At 40.6% G+C, this 20,805-nt stretch overlaps 2 protein-coding genes across 5 annotated transcripts in view; one reads left to right on the top strand and one right to left on the bottom strand.

Moving 5' to 3' along the window:
• Positions 1–20,805, top strand: part of stk36 (serine/threonine kinase 36 (fused homolog, Drosophila)) — a 35,457-nt gene that overhangs the window by 9,085 nt on the left and 5,567 nt on the right. For 2 of the 3 annotated variants that reach the window (XM_029519645.1, XM_029519643.1), the window contains exons 1-3: positions 20,043–20,336; positions 20,411–20,551; positions 20,687–20,764. In XM_029519645.1, coding sequence (XP_029375505.1) covers positions 20,253–20,336; positions 20,411–20,551; positions 20,687–20,764 — 303 coding nt within the window. In that variant the 5' untranslated portion in view covers positions 20,043–20,252. Of the gene's footprint in view, positions 1–20,042; positions 20,337–20,410; positions 20,552–20,686; positions 20,765–20,805 lie in introns of those variants that run through there. The other variant, XM_029519644.1, reaches the window with a different exon arrangement.
• LOC115054411 (A disintegrin and metalloproteinase with thrombospondin motifs 15-like) lies at positions 6,127–18,170 on the bottom strand. 2 transcript variants are annotated; one of them, XM_029519647.1, is made up of 8 exons: positions 17,097–18,170; positions 13,012–13,144; positions 12,377–12,544; positions 10,241–10,524; positions 9,957–10,140; positions 9,687–9,859; positions 8,651–8,826; positions 6,127–8,507 (listed from the first exon to the last, which is right to left on the bottom strand). In XM_029519647.1, exons 1-8 carry the CDS (start codon positions 18,027–18,029, stop codon positions 7,715–7,717), a joined length of 2,844 nt encoding a protein of 947 aa, XP_029375507.1. In that variant the 5' UTR covers positions 18,030–18,170; the 3' UTR covers positions 6,127–7,714. The 2 variants fall into 2 exon arrangements, with proteins under 2 accessions (XP_029375507.1, XP_029375506.1); XM_029519646.1 differs by having other exon boundaries at positions 9,963–10,140.

Below are 20,805 nucleotides of genomic sequence, written 5' to 3'. Positions count from 1 at the left end.
CTCCACCCTTCTCTGACCACCCTTGGAGACGTACTGTAGTAATAATTTAATAGATGTACCATGACACACACACGTTTTATGCTCTAAGTTATCATCATAGTTTTGCCCTGGAACCCAAAATTCATCATTTATCAGTGTCATTTTGTTTGTTAAACACATGTCATATGTAAAGAGTTAAATTAGGTTTCTTTTAATGTGTCACATAGGCATTCAGAGCATGAAATATTATGTGTCCTTGTAAAACCTGTCCACACCTTCCTCTCTGTCCTCCTGGAAATGAGCATTTACAGGTTGATTTTATTCTGCCCCTGAGCCATCTGGCACTCTGCCACCACACAGTTGTTGGTACCCTTTAGTAAAATAGGAACCTTTGAAAGGAAAGTAGACATTATTCATCATCATAATTTCAATCATTACTCATGTCGATCTTTAAGTTTCACAGCTGGACAATGATAATCTGAAGCTTGTTTGATAAATGAGATTCAGACTGAAGTGCTGCAAAAGTGCCAGAAAACTCAAAGTGCACCTCAGAAAAATCTATCAAACCTGGAGTATGATTTCCATTTTTCCAGAAGTCAATGTGCATTTGCAACAGGCAAACCATCTTATTACCAAAATTTCTTTGCAAATACTTATGGTACTGCTTGATAAGAAGCATAAGAAGAAGTTTTGTTTTGTGCTCTTTATATTGCTATTGATTTAAACTTTTAAAAGGCAAAAACTAAAAAAAGAAAGAAGAACTTAATCTGATTATAATGAGGTTGGAAACATGATGATGCTTGCCGTACATTTTGGCAAAACATGAGAGAGGACCATAGAAACATTTGCTATTTATCCCCAACCACGATTAATGACTTGACTCCAATTCACCCCATGATGACATTTAGGAGCCAAGAGGAAGCTAAAGCTCTGCTGCTTGAAACATTTATCTACTTTCTCTCTTTTCTTGCTGTTTGTTTTTCTGCGTTTTGTTATTCTTGCCAGGTCCACTTTCACATTTTACTTGTATGGGTTAAAGAGAAATTTTTCAATTTAAAGGAGCAAACCAAAAGTTTTATGATGACATATCAGGTTGTCAAAACCATTCAGAATCAAATTTTCTATTACCTCATTAACACAGCAAGATTTTAAATCTGCACACACTGACATATGCTGCGGAACTCTTTTCCAAACACCTTTAAGGTGTTTTACCCACAGCGTGTTTGGATGGATTCCTTGTGTTCATAAATCATGATTTCAATTAAAGCTCTCAACTGTTCATTTATGGATTCAGGACTTTAGCTTTGTCCATATAAATTCTAAAGTACCACATTGTAGTTTGGATTTCAGTCCAGTTGACAGTAGAATAAAGTGCCTTTGCTCCTGTTAAACACTCTGCTTTATAGGTTTATAGCATCATCATATGACTTCATCTTCTTGCTTCTCTGTTTGAGAAGCTCCGCCAAAGAGAAATTAATTCAATCTTTGGTGACTGGCAGGGGCCAGAAAAATCCAAACACATACTAACCACAGGCAGCAGGACTTCACTTCTCTTTGGGGCCAAAGTTAGGCATAACTTGACGATTTCAAATTCAACAAATTATTTCTCTCTTCCAGGAACCTGTCACATTATAAGAAAAACGCGTGCCATTTTCTTTCCCTAAAATGGATAGTTAGCATCATTAGTGTTCCCTGTTGAAATCAGGAGACGCAGTGGGCCAGAACCTTACAGCAGCTTTGCAGAAAGTCATAGAGTTTGGTCTGCATTGTTCAACATATACATCTATATACATATTGTAAATATGCTCCCATATGCATATGTAATACTTTCTTTCTCATTAGATGTATTCCCACAGTTAATAGTCTTAAAATCAGATGACATTAATCACAGCTCCCATTCCTTTTGCAAAAAGTGTAACTCTTGGTTACAGTCCAGTTTTAGCCCAGCTCAAACTTGCCTATTCTTGTCCCTGTTACTGGCAAGTGAAACTTTCACTGAGTTCAGGTCAAACAAAGGATCTGAAGAAGCCAGACCACCCAAAACTTTCATGAGTAAGATTATGAGGAGCCGAAGGAGCCAGCTTGTGTCCTGCTCATTCACTGTTCTGTATACTCTCTGTAACTTTGATCACAGCTCTGTGATTGGTGCCATGTTTTTCATTTGCCTGGGTTTGTCTTTGTGATCCAAATTATAGTGTGAATAATAAATGTCAGACCTCTAAAACAAGCCCCCCATTTTGGAATACTTAGCGTATCCCTTCTCATAAAGACACACATGGCTCTACTTAAGATCTTTCTTCTTTCTGGGACCTTAAAAAACCTCTTGATTAGAGTTGAAGGAATATGAAACCCCAGATTTTGGTCTCATGTCGTGTCCCTGGATGAGAAACTGAAATGAAACATTAAATTGTTTCTCATACATCTGCACTGAAACAGTTGGCTGCACTGGAGTACTTGCATGCTGCGTTTGAACATAGAAGATTAGATCTGAATGCCAAAAACTGTATAGTTAAGCACATAGTATTTAACTTCAACACAAGAGCAAAAAAAGTGTTATGTGACATCATGAAATAGCATTATCTTCACCTGATTGTTTATCGCTGTCCAGTCTTTCCTGTGTCCTTCCACATCTGCAGCCAGCTCTGTTTCAACATACCTGACCCCCTCAGCCGCGTTCAAATAACGTATCCACAGTTAATGATAACAATGCCTTTGAAGTGCTTAACTGCCTGATTGTCTGTGTTCTCCGTTTTGGGTCCAAATTCAAGCTAACCCTAAATCTGCTAAATGCAGATTTTGTAAATATTAAGCTCTGTCCTGGGGGTTCTCAGTGACCCTGTCACACACAGACATGCTTCACAAACAGACTCACACCAAAGTCAGGGGTTTATCTCATCAGATCTCCAAAATATGTGTCCAACTGCTTTGTGTCCTTTCTTATCAATTTTACTTTACATTTCTTTTTTTTTTATTCAAGAAACCAGACATCAGATTGAGCCAAATAATATTCCACTGTAAACATAACTTTTTGGCAAAATTTGCTATATTTGTGGGATTTTCTCTGTCCCATTTATCCTGGTACATGTTTCCCTCAAGCAAAGTCAAAGGTGATTGTTAAATTGACAGGTGATAAAACTATCTTAGTTTGTCTTGGAACTGAGCAGCAGTGCTGTAATTACACTGAGACAGTGCTTGCTGTAGTTTTGTTTCAACTAAAGAATGAGAACGTTTTCCTGCTGTTTCCACATGATGTTAAATTTGTTTAGTTGAACAATATTTAGGCTACAAATTTTCACACAAAGACAGTTTCTTGGTTGGGAGTGGTTACCAGACAGCTATCAGACTCTCCTGAACAGTATAAAGTGTTGTTGACGTTGCACAGCACCAAAGACTGTTGCCTCCTGTCTTTGTACGACAATTCGCTGTCAGTAACTGCATTTTCGGTATGTAGGCAGTGGCATTATTTTTTCATCCAGGATGAACAAGTGTAATTTCTAAGAAATGTTCAACAGTTTACTTTTGTTAGATCTGCCTCAACTATTAGTGATAAAAGCAACATGAGTAATGAGTTGCAAGTGCTACTGATTTTTATGCTTTTGCTGTTAACTGTAGTGCAGTTAAATTTGGTACTTTAACACTAAAACTGCCTTTAGTGTTCCCCTTCTGTTTGTAGACTTTCGTGTGACTAATATATTGCAGAGTAAAATATCTGCTGCCTGTTTACACCGGCCTGCACATGCCCAGTGTACATGAATGTGTGTGTAGGTGTGTAAACTGGTTTCATTTTAAAATAGCTTATTAATGTGGATGGCTAAAAAGCTGCACGTTAGCATGGACCTGGGGCAAAAATCTAGAAAAAGAGTTGCCTTTTAAAATTAAATAAATGTTGCAAAGCACAAAGCACCAAGTAATGCTGTTATAGGATAATTGCTTTTGGCTTGTTTTTAATGTTTAGTGGCTTAAGAAGCCACAAGCCCACAGCCAATCTGTGTCAAAAAATGGCATGCATTTCAGCTCAGCCACATAAAGCTTAATCATTAGAAAAGTTTTCCATGACTAGAGGTCAGCTGCAGATTTGTCAGCACTATTGTTTGTCGACAGATTCCTGCTGCACTCAGCAGACCTCCTCAGAGATACACACTAATGAGGCTGCTCATCAGGCCTTTCTATGTACTTATTCAGGACTTCATGGATTGTGTACAAAGCACTTCTTTGAGAACGTCTTAAAACCCTTAAAATGCTCTGTGGTGTGCCGTCAATCTGACTCAGCAAATAGCTGCAAACACAACAATCTGCTGTTCATCAGACACAAGACGCTGAAATTTGCTGCTAGGCTCTTCTCTGTAATTACCTCCAGAAACTTGCAGCTTTTCACCAGTTTCAAATGGTTTTCGTAATACGGAGTAAGGAGTCTCTCCTTGGTAGAGCTCTATAAAAAGGCAGCGAAAGAATTTGGGTTATGATTGGTTAGGATTATTCCTTTCAAACAGGAAAGACAGTGATGAACTGCCGGTGAAAATGGTGGCTCCATGTCAAGACCTTGCAATGGTGGTAAGTGAAACAGGACCTACTGTTGGCAGAATGAAACCGAAGTAAAGGAAGGAAAGCCTCCGCTGGCTCACTGGCAAGCGTTGTTCTGTACAAAACAGTAGCAGCAGTTTGTGGTTGAATGTTTTGCCCAAGGACTGTATAAATCTGACTCAGAAGTTTTCTCTGGATATGTGAAAACACTGCAATGCCACTGCAGCACTATTATCTTTATTCAAATACAGATATATGTATATATCTGTATTTTATGTTTACGTTTTTTCTTACCTGGCTTACTGCCATGGCCATAGATCCCAGCAGCCAATATGCATTTAGTAAGTATATAAAGCATGGAGTCATTGTCCATTATCGGAAATTTTAGAATTCACATTGGAAAACCTGTCTTCCTCTGTGAAAATATGAAATGAAACTGTATATTATTTAAAGTGCTCACTGCTTTAGAGGTCAATCATTCTAATAGTATTATGTTCAAATATAACATGGGCCTCTCTTTGTGTGATATTTATTTTTCCACATAAAAAATTTGAGAGAAGCTGTTGTAATCAAACATTCTTTTTGATAAGGAGTCTGGCTGAATTAAAGCCATCAAACCTGAAATGGATATGAATCCAAGCAAAAGGCAACTCAGGGAACAAATAAATATTTCCACTGGCTTTCCCCCAGTTTTTTTGTCTATTTGCTCTTATGTAGGTCAGGCTATTCTGCCTTCTTTGACATATAAAATGTCAGACTCAAGACCTCTCATGCTAGACTCTGACATTTTTTCCTCAAACACTTCAGACATACGCAAGTCATCATCTCAAAATCGCACAATTCAAAATTTCCACCTTCTCACCCACACAGCTGCATTCTTAGTGTTCATAGACACAGACATGGAGAATGAGTGCGCATCAACCAGCGGAAAATATCTGTAGTTGCATGTCTGAAATGTTAACCATGAAACAAATGCATGGCAAAGTAGTTTATCAGCTACAGTGAAATGCTACAAGGCATGCTGGCCACCCAACTCATCTCTGAACTTACTGGAGCTGTCCAACGGAGAGCTGGTAATTAATTTCAGTATGTCACAGACAGGAAGCCCAGAACTTGTGCGTGCTGTATGTACTGCCACATGCTTTACAGTTCATCCTGCAACTGTTTCCTCTCTTTCCTGACTAATTTTTTCTTTCTCTGTCTGTCTGTCTTTTCTTTTTTAATGTGTGTGTGTGTGTGTGTGTGTGTGTGTGTGGAAAGATATCTGCATTACTTTAGCTGACGTGTATGTTTTTTTTGTGTTTTCATTCTAACACACTAGCTCACCAGGCTAGCACCATTGTAAGCTATTTTATTCAACACAGGGAAAACAAAGCTATCTGCACTAACAAGGTTGCTCACGGTAAGTTTTCAGTCTTGTTATCTCATCAGCTTAGCATGACTGATGACAGGACAATAAGTTCACACAGTTATTTTTGAAGACATATTTCTACCATAGATTCTTATAAATTAACAGTGTAGAAAGCTGAAAAAGATGCCGTATCAGTTACAACTGTTCATGGGTCTCTTTATTTTTGGAATAAATATTCTGAAGTCAAAGACAAATACAAATGCCTGTGTAAAAAAAAAAAAAAAAGAAAAGATTAAAAAAAGTATGTACATTTTTTTTTCACAGAGCTGAATAGATGTATACATAGTATACAATACAGCCCATGTAGGTCATTGGTTTCTTTTGCTGTACAAAATGCAAAAGCTGATAAAAATAAAAATAGTAATCCAACTAACAGAATATCCATCCTGCAGGTAGGTGTCAGACTGGACAATGTGGCGCCGTAAGAAACAAAACAATAATATAATGGATTACAGGATTTCATCGAGTGTGTATAACATCTTGGCTCAGGCTGTGGATCTATGAACAAGGAGATCCAGGCAAACATGTTCTGTACAGTATAACAGAGGGTTTGCCAGTTTTTCTTCCCTTCTCTCCTTTATTGTTTAAACGATAATAAATTATTGGTGATAAATGTGCCAGATGTGCATTACATAACAGGCTTCACATCTGACTGAACACTGAGGAGTGTCACGGCTGAATGAATGAAGTGATCAAATACTTTGAACACAGAAGGGAGGAAACAAACGCACAATATTTGTGTTTGTGTATGTGAGATATCCGGCTAAATCCATATCTGAAATGAGCAGTACAACATTTGGTGCGGCCTGATGAAATCACAGAGCTAGTGGCCACACCAACTAGCAGAAAGCAAACCACTGCTCATTGTTTCCTGTCTTGCTCTGTTTGGTTTGATCTGTCATGAAAGTCAGCAGTGTGACTTCATATTCTAGTTTAAACTGTTTCCATGACTGGTGCTGAATGAGGTCTGCAGAAAATCAACAACTACAAGGTGATTTTACTCCTTAGTTTTGAAGGCGGGTGCTGTGAAGATGAAAAGATGCTTATTCTATCTGTGAAAGTAATTTTGTCTTATTTGTTTTTTGCTAAACATGATAAAGTTGTTATTATGAAAATCTATTATTTGCTCTGTCAGTTGACAAGTATGTCAACCTAACTATCATACAACTTTAAATCTGTTTCATTTATTTCATTTAATCTATTCCCAAGTCTCAAAAGGTCTCTGCATTAAAAAAAAAAAAAGCTAGCCAGTAAAACACAAAATGTTCTTGTGAGTATTGAGTAGTGTGCAGTACATGGGCATCAGATTTTAGTCCAGTTCGTGGAAAGTTGTATGTGTCAGTCCTTGTGCAGATGGAGATGAAAGGAGTGTAATTTTTTCACTTCAATATTTGCAAGATCCAACTAAAACTTTAAACCCTAACCAAAATATTATGGCATAAAATGGGAACTTCATTCATAAGGTAAATTAGATTGATTATTTGTACAGTACAGGAGATTCCATTAAATCTTATTTGACCTTGTGTGATGTTGTTTTGTCATAGTGGGACTTGGATAATGTCCTGTGAATGTCCACTGAACTCAGAGTGATTGCAGTGAAAAATATCTTCCAGCATTTATCCTGCGGCTTCCAATATTCTCGTTGTTTTTCCAAACAAGTGTCCATCATCTTCCAACAGTCCCATGAGGCAGGTGGAAAAATCTGCACCTGACAGACATGGTGTGTTTGTGTGTGTGCGTGTGTGTGTGTGTGTGTGTGGATTAAAATTCTGACCAATATTTTTAGTTAATTGGTTTTTGTCACTAGCAAGGCCTTAGGTTACAGAAGTCCAGCTCCTGTGGTTTACGTAAGCCAGCGCAGTGGTCCCTTGGGAGCAGATCCCCAGGTTGGGTTCTGCAGTGCAATGGGCGTCTCTTGAAGCCCTTCCCACAGGTTCTTGAGCAAGGTGACCACTGCCCAATGTACCACTCGGGACATGCATCTCCACAAACCCTAGTGGCAGGGGGTCTTTGTGAGGAATTACAGTCCAACCCAGGCTTCCCATCCAGTCTCAGACATTGCACCAACCTTCTCTGAAGACCACTACCGCAAGTCACTGAGCACTTGTCCCAGGCTGAGGATATCCATTTCGCAATAGTGGGATCCTCCTTGCTGTAAGACTTCTTCAGAGTGTCCCCTCCCTGCTCCTTGACACTATCCTCAGCCAGGACACTGTTGTGGGAGTTTATACGCCCCTCCTTCTTCGTAGTCTTGTCCTCCTTGGTCTGACGGGCGAGGTAGAATGAGTAACGGATTCGAGGAGGTGTCATCTTGCCTGCACATAGCACCTCTACTGTCAGGGCTTCTCCCAAAGGTTTGACAGCCTGCAGCGTCTCAGAAAGGCCGGCTGTGCCACTGTAACGCAGCAGGCTGTTCTTTACAATGATGTCCCTCTCCCCAGCAGATACAATGTAGTTCCCATTGAGTAGGTAATGGCCCTCGTAGTTCTTCACCGCCAAATAGTTGTCGTCACTTATCATTCCCTTGTAGCCTCGCTGACGGATGTCTACGTTGGCTGCACCCACTGGCAACATGACCACAAAGTTGTATCCATGCCTGCATGCCAAAACATATTTCAGGCAATGAGAACATGTGAGTGCTGATATTCCTAAGATGGTTATGTAAGGAAAAGGAAAAAGTGATGCAAACAGTATTCTGTAACAGCTATCCTCTGCTCTGATGTTGTGGCTTGTACTCACACAGGCTTTGTGAAGAGTCCTGACACCTTTTTGCAGCCCTTGTTATCACCTCCACAGATTCCACACTTATCAAACTTCTTAGTGGAGCCAATTTTTCCATCACAACCAGCCTTGATGCACCTTCCTTGGACACATGTTCCTGTGGAGTCCGGGGAGCACGGGGTCCCATCAACAACCTGGATCGTACAAACACAGTTATTAAAAAGTGTTTAGCACACAGCACAGAAAGCAACAATCTGAAGTCACAAGGAGCAGACACAATAGATCACCCAACACAGTGCAAGACACATTTTCTCCTTAATATAACAATCCCTGTGAGCTGATTTTGCTTTATATCTTTATTTGTTGTTATTAAAATTCTAAGTAGTAATTGATGTGCCTGCATATAAACATTAAGTGCAGAAATTTCTTGTTGTATAGTATGTTTCTATTTTAATGTGCTCTTTGATGCTTTAACCAGTTTTGATATCCACCATCGCTTTTTCTAAAACAATAGGCAAGCATTCAAAATAAATGTGGTCGTCAACCACATCAGCCTCACAGATAACCTGTGCGACTCATTATTTTACTTAATGTGGTTGCATGCACTCTGACTCAGCCATTTTTAATCCTAAAATGTGTCAAAACTTTAATGTAACACCAAATCAACCAAACACCTGCTCAAGTTTTAAAAGCAGTGAAACACAAAGCACTGTTAACCCAGCTTTATTCAAAGCGTCCTAGTTCCATTGTTAAAACATCCAGCTGCTCAGTGATTCAGAGCGACGTGTCCCCTGAGTGCTCTTATCTAGCTCTCTTCAGCCGGTATGATGGAGTGAAGTGTGAACGCTGCCTAACTGCTGCTGAAGCTCACGCCACACCCTACTATCTGAAACACATAAATTGTCCTCTTCCTCTCCTTCATTCCTGCCCTCGCCCTTTGAGCAGACGCAGCTGGCTGACATACATTCAAGGTCTCCAACATGGACTTTTTGTTTTACCATTACTTGAATGATTTTTAGATTTAGGTTTAGCAAAGCGGAGTGAACCTGTGTACCTTGGGTGCCAGGACATAGAAGTAACCGGTGCCATTAGCCCTACAGATGAGTTTACACCTGTCATCAGGGGAGACCCCGGAGTACTTTGGCACCCAGACCACAGAGGGGGCAATACGGTTGCTGTTGAACTGCCGGCCACTGGTCTCGCACTGCTCGTCACGATACGTCTTACCTATACAGAGGAGAGGAACAGAGAGTACAAAAGGTGAGAGGTGCAAATGCTCAGGGGGAAAAAAAGTCATTGGACATATTTGTCTGTTTTGAGCGACTTGTACCTGTATCAGGGCAGTGGTTCAGGTTGCAAGAGCGGTATTTGACCCGAACCCCTTGGCAGTATTTACCCCCATTTGACGGAACTGGGTTGTTACACTCCCTTTTAGATAGTTGGACACCGCCTCCGCATGTGCGAGAGCAGGAACCGAACATGCCCCACTTACCCCAGCGGCCATCCACCTGGAAATATACAAACAGCAGCTATAGCAACTATTGCCATCCTAATTACATCCCTGTCTACGTATACGTTGATATCAACAACGGAGTATGTGAATCTGACCTTCACATTCTGGACCTGTTTGTCAGAACAGACGCCTCGGTCGCACACCTGCCCGTCACCACAGTGGGTGCCATCTGCCCAGGGAAAGTGTCGAGTCATGCACACCAAATGCCCATTAGACTTTCCTGTGCACCACAGACGACCGCATGGTGGTTGCATGAAGGGACAGGGCTTGGATCCTTCCCCGAACGCAAGCTCACACTGTCGTTCAAGGACATAGGATGTTCCTGGCTGCAAGTCAGGGAGGACGAGTGGTTTCTGAGGCTGGTCGAGCAAACATTCCCCTAGAAGAGGGAGAGTCATTAAGAAACGCATACAGAGAACATATACAAGCTGTCATTCCCCATTTTATTGCTTTTAGCTACCAGCTGCAAAGGTTTGCACCCATTTATTACAAGGTTTAAGTTCCAACATTTCTCCAACATACAACGTCAAAATCATGGAAAATAATGCCTTTTGTACTTATAAATCTGTTTTCCCATTATTCTTTTCATGAAATGCACGAGTGTGGGAGGGACTGGGAGCTGGGGGCGGTAAGCAGCTATGGCCGATGTGATTTGGGATCTTTGAGGTGAAAGTGCAGCTTGAAGCTACATACCACATACGGACATACACACAAACATGCACCATTGCACAGCCACCCCCACTCCTATCTCGCCCTAATGCTCTCCTTAAAAAGCCCCATTGCATGAATTGTAGGAATATAGTTGTACTAGAATAATATCACATTTTTAGATTAGAAATTTTACCATTAATCTCTACAAAAAAATTTAATCCTGCTAACAAGGTGTGCAAAGGTGAAAGGCAAAACCGAAAAGAAAAAAAAAAGACAGGAGAAAGGCTTTCCAGGAACAAGATTGTAAGAGGAGGATGGAGAAAGAATTTGACGAGCATGTGCTTGAACACTTGAAGAACCAGCGTCAGTGGATAAGACGTTTTCCTGGAATAAACCTCCAGAAAGACACACAGCTTCTCACCCTTATGGGGAATTTTCACATTCAAGAGAAATAAAAATAAACTGAGGGAAACTAGGTCCTCTCCATTTAAACAATTTATTATGCCATTCATGCTGTGGTGAATTTGTTTCTTCTCATTTCAAAGCAAATTAGACAGAGATACACACTGATTAACTGATAGTACAATATTATATAAACAAGTCACTCTACACTGAATGAGCCTCTCGTCTCCTCTTCCTTCCTATTCTCTCTCTCGCCAAAGAGCAATCATGGAAAACAAAAGAGTATTGTATGTGTGTTTGTGGATAAATGCACAGGTTACAAATAAATCTGGCCACATTACTACATTAACACTGGCTCAAACATGTGGCAACTTGTTTTTTTTTTGGGGGGGGGAGGGCTCTACTGCTTTTTGATGTAATGATTTATGACAGAAAGCCACGAGAAACGCTGTTAGAAATCACCGTCAAGTAAAAAAAAAAAAATTCTTCTGTGTCTCACTCTGGAGCTGTTTGTATTCTTTTGTTCTCAGACCATGTCTCAAATGGACACAAAGAGAAACAAAAAAGTTTGTCTATTTGGACTAAACCTGCATGGGAAACTCTGGGCAGATACACCTCGCTGTCCAAACCACTGTGGTGACTCTCCCCAGAACAAACCCTCTAATTTGGGACAGATGTGGGGGCAGTTTTAAAATAAAAGAGTTAGCATTGCTTCGAAGCCAAGTTCTGCGGTATAGGCTGTTTGGCAAACACTCTGAAACCCAATGAATTTCTTTTGGGCTTTTTCTAGTAGTTTCTATGAACATGCAACTATATCACGTTCACGTTCAGATATCACGTTTTAAAGGATTGCAGGATAATGAAATTCATTCATGCTTTCACTTGTATTTATGTCAGATGAATGTAGTTGGAGGATAGTATCCCAGGAAAACTTTGAAATGTATAAATTAGAGCCTCTTCAGCAGCAGCTTGGAAGCTGTACTGTACACTATATTGATGCAATGGCAAACAACTGTGCTGTCCTGGTGAGCCACATCTAGTTACATGTTTTTAATCAGTAAGGCTCTGAGAGAGATGTGTATTTGTTGTGCCCGTCTTGACATCAGCCTCACATTTCTTTAAACACACCGTGAGGCTTTTTACACTCAAATACATACGTCAGGGTGTTGGAAACTTACCATGCCCGCTATCCAGAAATTCAGTGATGATGGCCGCACTGCAGGGAGACCAAGGACTGGTACGGTTGATCTGAATAAGCGTAGGGGACATCATGTGGTTGTCCTGCATTTTTCCAAACACGTCCTCACAGGCCCTCACGTTATCGTGTGGCATGTTAAATACATGTCCTGTACAGAGAAGAAGGCAGACATTTCAAATGTCTTTCCCTCATTCATCTTCTACCGCTTATCCATATCCGGGTCGCAGGACCTGCCTGAGCCAATCCCTGGTCAGATTGGGTGAGGGCCAGGTACACCCTGGATAGGTCACCAGTCTATCACAGGGCCAACACACAGACAGACAGAGACCGACAACCACTCACACTCAGACCTACGGAAAATTTAGAGCCACCAATTAACCCAAACAAGAAGAAACCCACACAGGCACGTGGAGAACACACAAACTCGGCACAGAACAGGAACAGAACCCACGGCTTCATTATTATGCAGCCATGTTGCTGACCACTATGCTGCCCCGAATGTCTTTCATCAATACACAAATTTGTTTACTGGTGCTTGTGCATATGCATTCATTTAATGGGAAACACTGCTGCTCTGATGTGTATTCAATGAAGAGTGGTACTCGCAGAGCTCACCAAGCTCATGGGCGGTGGTGAAGGCCGAAGGCAGGCCATCGTCTTCAATCACAGAGCAGCTCCTCTTTGGGTCACACATGGTGCCAACATCTGCCATGCCAAGAGTGTCACATGTGGAGGCTCCACACAGGTCCTGGACATAAAAAACAGAATTTATATTAGCACATTCTGTGGTTAGCAGGACATAGGACTTCAATACATCTCACTCTCACACAAGAGCCTTAATTTTTTGGAGAGTTGGCCTTTTCTATTTGTTATAGAAATACAGTGAGATGATTGGGCTTCTGCCCTCCCTTGGTTATTTTCTGTGATGTAAAAACAGTGTCATTTCTAGAACAAAGCTCAAGTTTGATTTATTCAAAACCACTTTATTAAGTTAAGGATTAAAACGAGCTTTTCAGACAAGTGTATAAAGAATTGCAGCAAAATGTGTGAGCATAACTACAGCAAGTACAGTGGACGGTTATAATAATAAGAATTTTACCATAGGGCTTTGTTTCTCTCACAGAAACATGTGGCTTGGGTGGGAGTTTGTTTGAAAACTTTATAATGGTGAGACCGTTTGTTGCCCCTGTCTGACTTCTTTATTGTGATGTCACCTTGGTGCCAGACCTCAGCAGTTAAAGTGGTGTGTTGAATTTTATTTGTATCAGTGAAAAAGCCAAAACTACAAGGGCAAGAACCAGAATAAGATTAACACATCTGCCTCATCTGGACTGTGCGGGTGCGGGTTGATAAGATTTAATTAAAGAATCTGACTAACAGTAAACAACCTTACTGTCATAGGATTTTATTTCAAATATTAAGAAAGCATAACATTTTTCCAGCCAAGCCAAAGTCACCTAAATGAAACAGCACAGGAAAACACACAAACTTTGAAATAACCAAACACTCTTGTAACTTTGCAAGAAATTGGGTTTGTGTCAGACCTCATCATGCAATTGTTGTCTAGAGATTGGTTTAAGATTTAACGGTGTTAAGCAAGGCTTTCTACCACCCACTCTTTAAGTGTTTTCGTGGGCAACAGTGTTTAGAGTACATCTACTTCTATGAGGTAATGTAACTGTCCCCAATCATAACATTTCCATGCCAGAGCAGAGTTTCCAGGCGACCTATTTCTCCACCACAAGGTATTTAAAATCCAATCTTAGTGAGTATCCATTTGGAGCTGAAGCTCTTAATCACAGGACAACTTCAGGAGTAACCACCATCGAGAACCGCCCATCTGCCTGCTCCCTAAACAGCACGTTCTCTACCATTCCCGAGCATTTGAACAAACTGGTGGTGGGCAGCTACGATAGATAAAGCACAGCACTGGTTTAATGCCACCACAATCCTCTGCTGCACTCAGTGTGCCCGTAGAACACAGTGCCAAGTGAAGATCTCAAGTGCAATGACAAATAATTCCTTGAATAAAGCATAATAGCACAATTGTTGGCCAGTGTAAATTTAGCTTAGATGGATTTATGTGTGCAGACTTGATCTCAACAGGTGGACCATTAAATAAAAAGAAAAAATACAGAAAGAATATTCAAGATGGGTAAGGGTAGAAGAAGAAAGGGTAGTGTCAATGAGTTTATTCTTTGCTACGACCTATTTCCCACATCTGTCATCTATCTACTTGAAGAGTTTAAAAATGGCAAGTTACCAAGCAAAGAAATGTTCCTGTTTTATTTCTGTGAACAAATTTTCAAACTTTCTACTATCAGCATTATTATATTCTGTGTTGTGGATACAGTATTCAAAACTCTCAAGATTACCACGACCACTTTTTAAACTAAAGACTGAGGGGTGGAAAAAAAGGGCTGACTCAGCACCATCACAGAGAGGGTTAAAGACATCCAGACGTGTGGGTGAACTCTTTTCTTTCTCAACCCATTATCCATCATGAAAGACAAACATGCTGAGACCTAAAGCACTACCACCCCTCTCTCCCAGGGCAATATAAATTAGTCTGTTGGATTTACTCTTTTGGAAACTAACTGTTTACATACAGTGAACTTACTGTGTGACTTTGTGAAGCAGGTTATCTTGCAACAATCTTAACACAACAATCATGTTGGCAACAAAGTTTAAAGACAACCACAGTTGCCTCTGGACAACACTGAGTTGGTCCTCATAAAACCTATGAATATCACAGTTGGCTGGTGAACGGCAGACAATGTTGGCTGGTACCTTTGGTAAGCCGAAACAATGCCACTGACCAAATTGGCAAATTGTGAATCACCAAGTAAAAATTCGGAGAATTAATTGGGACTTTCTGATGTTAACTGATTTAATTGTCAGTGGAAATTCTCTTGTGTTCAGAGATCTGAGTTCAATTTGATGAAAATGTATATAACAAACAAGATCTGGCATCTTTACATTTACTTTGTGGAGCAAATTCTACAATGTTAGCAAAAAAAAATCTATTTATTGATTGAATATTATCTAAACTGAAGTAGGAGTTAAATGTCCTTACAGGCATAAACTTTAGGTTCTTGTAACTGAACAGCTTGGTTTGATTTGAGGCAAATATTGCACTACAAAACAAAACTTCAATATTTACTTTTTTTTTGTCCTCTCTCTTCTATGGCTCCGTGAACATACATAATATTAATCTGCTTCTGTTTAATTTCACACAGTATGAAATAAATTCCATCAGAAGGAATTTGTTTTTTGAGGGGTTGGGCCAATGACGAGACTTTTTCTTTGTTTGCCTTTTCCTGGTCTGTGCAGCTGCTTCTGATGTGCTCCACCAGTTAAAGTAAAACCTCTCTTCATAAAGGCTTAGCACAGGCATTTCATCTCATATAATATGAACTTAAATACTGTGCAGTGATGCCTGGCGAGTTACAGCAACATTACTAGCTGTCTGTAAGCAGGTCCAGTATGGTCGAATATGGTCACTTCAACTGGCTACATAGTTTAATGCATTGACTTGTGAGTTTACGGCACCTTTACAGCAGAAAGAAAAAATAAAAGGTATGTGTGTCAACAGTGAAAGCTTATTGCAGCTGGGCAGAAATGAGCCAGTGGGGCATCTTGTTTCAGACTTGGAGTGAGCAGTTGGAGCATTAAACAAGAAGGGATGGGACATATTTGACATTAATGTCAGAACCCCCTCCACTCTTTCTCCTCCCTCCTCCTCCATCATCACCACCCCCCCCCCCCCCCCCCCTCTCCCTCACTCCCACCATGTCTCCCCTCAGGGGCCTGTTTAATGAGGAGCAGGAAAGGTGGTGGGTAGGGGTGGAAAACCCACAGCTGGAGGAGAGATTGGAACGGCTGAGAGAAACAAGACAAGTCTCACTAGTGAATCCCAGGGGGGACTGACGGCCATTATATTTGGTAAACGTACATGCTCTAATGATAATGTATCATGTCATGTTTTTGACAAAGGCCAAGGATAAATCACCACCCTATTATGTTATCTTTAATTAGTTCATTCTGGTGGCTGTATGCCCAGGAGTGTATGCACATTTGCACTTGACTGTTTGATTACAGAATAAACGATATCAGTGCATTGTCTTTGTATATGCTGGATGAATTCACCTACTTTATGTCAATGTCAAATTTAAATCAAATGGCCAAAATCTGCAAGGCAGACCATTGGGTTATAGACAGACAAATGAATGTGAGCCGTGACTTAATCTCTGACCTTGTGTCATCTGCTAAATATTTAGGAGTGCAGACAGGACTGGAAGATGAGTTCCAAGTCTATAAAGCTAGGACCCATGAAGAGCAATGAAGACTGTTTTTGGGTTCAGCTCATGTAACTTTTGTGAGCAAGCGTCAGTGTTAAAGCTGTGATGCCATTGTTGGGCTAGATGTTCACCCTAGGTGGAGAGTGAGGGCAAGCCAATTCATTGACACAGCAGGAGCCTGTCCTGTTTCCTGTGTTGTAGATATAAGCAATTCCTTACATACACATACACCAATGAAACTTTCAAAATCAACCTGCCAGCTCCATTGTTTACCTCTGTGATTTATAAATGCACATTTGTAAAATGAATCCTTTACGCATTTCTGTGCGTAAAAAGGCACACTCTCCTCTGCTGACACTTCATATCCTGCATTGTGTTTTTGAATAAAGCACTTTTTACCTGTCGGGTGAAGAGGATTGCTGTGTCCCAGTAATCTGGATGTTTGTCGCTATTTTTGTTCATCTTTTTTTGCCAGGTGCAAAAGTTTCGCAGCGTCATGGCTGCGTTCCCGGTCACCTTGGGTCCTTTGTCTTCTTCGTATATAACCACGATCTTCACAACCACTATGTTGATGGAGTTGAGGATACTGGGGTGTTTGTAGAGCCTCGCTGCTACTGACATCAGCGTCAAGAGGTAGTGCTTTAAGTCATCACCGTGGAACTGCGCCATGGATTCGTCCGCTACTACGAGCGTCTCCACGTACCTGGGCACCGAGGCGAACCTTTTGCTTCTCCCCATTCTCCTCAGCATCGTCTCGGTCACGTCTGATGCGTCTTTTAGTCGTTTGTACTTCTCCAGCGTTTGCGCAACCTGAAGGCTTATGTCGCTGTCCACTGCACACCTCGAGGTTGAATTGAGCTTCAGGTTGCTGCTGGCTCGGCGCCGTATGATGTGAGCACCTTCTGCACTTCTGGTGTCATTTTCCAGCGGGCTGATAAAATATTCCCATCCTTGGAAGCCAAACGCACCGTGCACGCCTTTACAGAGGCTGAGGGCAGCGTAAGAATAGCGGTCAGCATTGACAAACCCGGCGTAAAAACAGCGGCTGAGGTCAATGGAGACATCTGGACTGGAGAGCCAGAACGCGTCTTGGTTAGAAACTGATGGAGCGATGAAATGAGAGTCTTGCTGTAAATCGATCACTATTTCCTGCTGGAAAGCTCGTATATTTAGGAGACATTTCCCATTAAGGCTATCCACGGTGTTGTCAAATCCCCTGTCATGGTTGTGGTTATCCAGTATAACAGGGTAACAAAGTTCACTTTCCATGCAACGAACAGGTTTTGATAGTGAGGCCAAAAAGTGGAGGATAAAGGTTGTTCTGATAAACATGACGATGCTTGCATTCAGTAAGAAATGCAATGACCAACTTAGAAATCACAATTTTGTTGAATCTGCAAACTCAGTGGATGCGATGTCAGCCACAGATCAGAATGAAGAGCATAATCCTGCATGCACGAAGAATTCTACAACAATGCAGGTCGTACAAGTCCACTCAGAGCAAACTCCTCCTGGTCATGACCCAGTCCCATCCTCCACCCACCTGTGTGAGTTCAGCCGACTGCTGCCTTCCGTGGACTTAATGCATTTTCGTCATGTGTAAAAGAAGAAAAAAAAAAGAAGGAAATTCAATCTCTCTTGGAAGGGGCCGTCTTTGGACGCGCTCATTGGATGCACATCTCAGCTGGAAGTTTTTTTCTGTGGCCACTTTAAACTCAGCAAACCAACAGCCCGCGATGAATTATTTGATCTACCACATCCAAAGCTTTGTGTGCTGCTGACACCACATAACCCGGATAACAGCAATAAATCATGATGATAAAATGAATCGTCTCTCAGACCAGCAGAAATAAATCAATCAAATAAATAAAGAAAAAGATACTACAATAATAATTTCCAAACTCAATCTCAATTACAACAACAGGGAGCTGCAGGAATACAAATATTAAAATAAGATGATCTTGACACACCAATGTCATAGTCAGATTTCTCGTGAATCGTGTACGACATCTGCTGGACATCAAGTGCAACCCGTAGGATAACTGACCTTAAGTCAAAGTAACTTATATTAGCCAATTCTTAATTATAATTTTTTTCCCCTTATTATTTCAGTTTGATGCATCTATATACTTCTTTCTCATTAGATGTACCTGACATATAGCAAATTACTTGGCAGATTAAAACTGTGATTAAAACACAACTAGGTCTGACAATTCTTAGACTACACTGCCCAACAGCAGGCACAGGTTATATAAAAAGCTAAACTAGCTCTCCTGGACCATTTACACAATTGAAATTAAGTTGTTGTTGTTTTGTTTGTTTCTTTTGACAAATCGCAGTAAGAACATATAATCGGTCAAATAAATAAATACATACATTAATAAATCAATGTTGAGTTAGTTAGTTTGAATGTACTGTCACCTCCTGGTATAAAGACTTATTGCAGTTTCTGCAAAATATCCTTAAAACAAAAACCAAACCACAAAAGGATTTTGTGAAAAGAATTCATTCTTTGAGTCAAATCTCTTAAAAAAAGGACATGAAATTGTGTTATTAAATTTGTATTGATCTCCTTATCTAGTTTCTGCAATGCATTTTTTATTGTTCCCACTTGCTTGGGTTTAGTAGAACCTGATAGCTAGAATGATGCTAGGAATCACAATACGTTATTAATCCCTCTCTTTGAACAAGAAGTAGTTTGATATCCCATATGACGACATAAATAAGACATAAAAGAAGAAGTCTCTCATGTTTTGAGGGAAATCATAAGTAAAATGGTGTATCACAGTTGTCCATTGTGGCCAAAATGATCCTACTTGCATTATAGTTATGAAATGTGGTCCTGCCCTCCACTTTCCTGGTCCAATACTGACTGCAGGACATTAATGGGTGTATAATTAATGCCAGAGCAGTAAGTGACTGCAGGGGCAAGTTAGAGAATGAATGTACAGAAATCACACCTGAAATATCATGTGACGTATGAAGGACATTTTATATTTATTTCTGAGGTTTCCTTGATAAATGAGTTGATGCTGTCAATATGGAAGGCATAGCCAGTAGTCGTGTGTTTTGTTTTCAGTTGCCAGGAACGCAGCGGCGGTTGCTAGGCTAAGGGCCCTTGCTCACAGGCTGTCCAAAGAAAAGCCTGCTTTAACGTCTGCATTTTCATGTAAGGAAAATAGTAGGCAAACGCTTGTTTGCTAAAATAAACAATTATAGACGAATGTATAAAAATGTAAATCATACATATGTGGCGAGTCAAACTTTGAACAGCGTTTTTTTTGTTACATTAATGTTGCGGCAGACAGAGTGGCCTCCAGTGGTTTTCATGTTAATGTGGAGGTTTCAAAAAGTAGCTGCTAACAGCGGTAAAGATGATTAAACGAGTGGTCACAACTTGCGTTGTTGTACGGTTGTACAGTTAAAAGTTAAACGGGTTAAATTTGAGAGATTATGTCTCTTATCTGAAACGATAGCTTGTCTACTTTTCTAAGGGATGACTCGGCGATGCTAACAGGTTGAAGTTGAGTCAAACATTACCCTCCTGCCGTCAGTATGGACTCCTATCACGTTTTGGAGCTGGTGGGAGAAGGCTCATTCGGTCGAGTTCACAAGGGGAGGAAAAAGTTTACTGGCCAGGTAAGCAGCTTTTAAAGCCTGAAAGTTGTTTGGTTGTATTGATAAACACACATTTCACTGTCTGTGCTCATTAGGTCGTGGCTCTGAAGTTCATGCCGAAGGTGGGTCGATCTGAAAAGGAACTACGAAGTCTGAAGAGAGAAATAGAGATCATGAGGGATCTTCAACATCCAAACATCGTCCAGCTCTTTGACAGCTTCGAGACTGAAACTGAGGTGTGTGTGTGTCTGTTTAAATGGATTTGAAACACATATTGAATCTTAGGTCATAAAACTGCTGTCATTGTGATCTCTACCACATTGATTATGACTTTACACCACTTTGACCATAATCCAAAGTGTCTTTAACAGGTTGTGGTTGTAACTGAATATGCAGAGGGCCAGTTGTTCCAGATTCTTGAGGATGATGGGAACTTACCTGAAAGCCAGGTATTCACTGTCAGTCAGCACACAGCTATGCCAAAAATTAG

Source organism: Echeneis naucrates, chromosome 14, assembly GCF_900963305.1.
Source record: "Echeneis naucrates chromosome 14, fEcheNa1.1, whole genome shotgun sequence".
NCBI classification, from domain to species: Eukaryota; Metazoa; Chordata; class Actinopteri; order Carangiformes; family Echeneidae; genus Echeneis; species Echeneis naucrates.
Note: the sequence above shows the minus strand (reverse complement) of the source record. Positions and strands in the feature narration are given on the sequence as shown.

What these genes read in the sequence shown, in the direction of transcription:
- LOC115054411 (XM_029519647.1), bottom strand. Translation starts at nt 18,029, where the DNA reads ATGTTTATCAGAACAACCTTTATCCTCCACTTTTTGGCCTCACTATCA. An exon ending in CAATCCTCTTCACCCGACAG is followed by an intron (nt 13,145 to 17,096) that starts GTAAAAAGTGCT and finishes TTTTATGTCCAG; the next exon opens with GACCTGTGTGGAGCCTCCAC. An exon ending in CACCACCGCCCATGAGCTTG is followed by an intron (nt 12,545 to 13,011) that starts GTGAGCTCTGCG and finishes TTCTCTGTACAG; the next exon opens with GACATGTATTTAACATGCCA.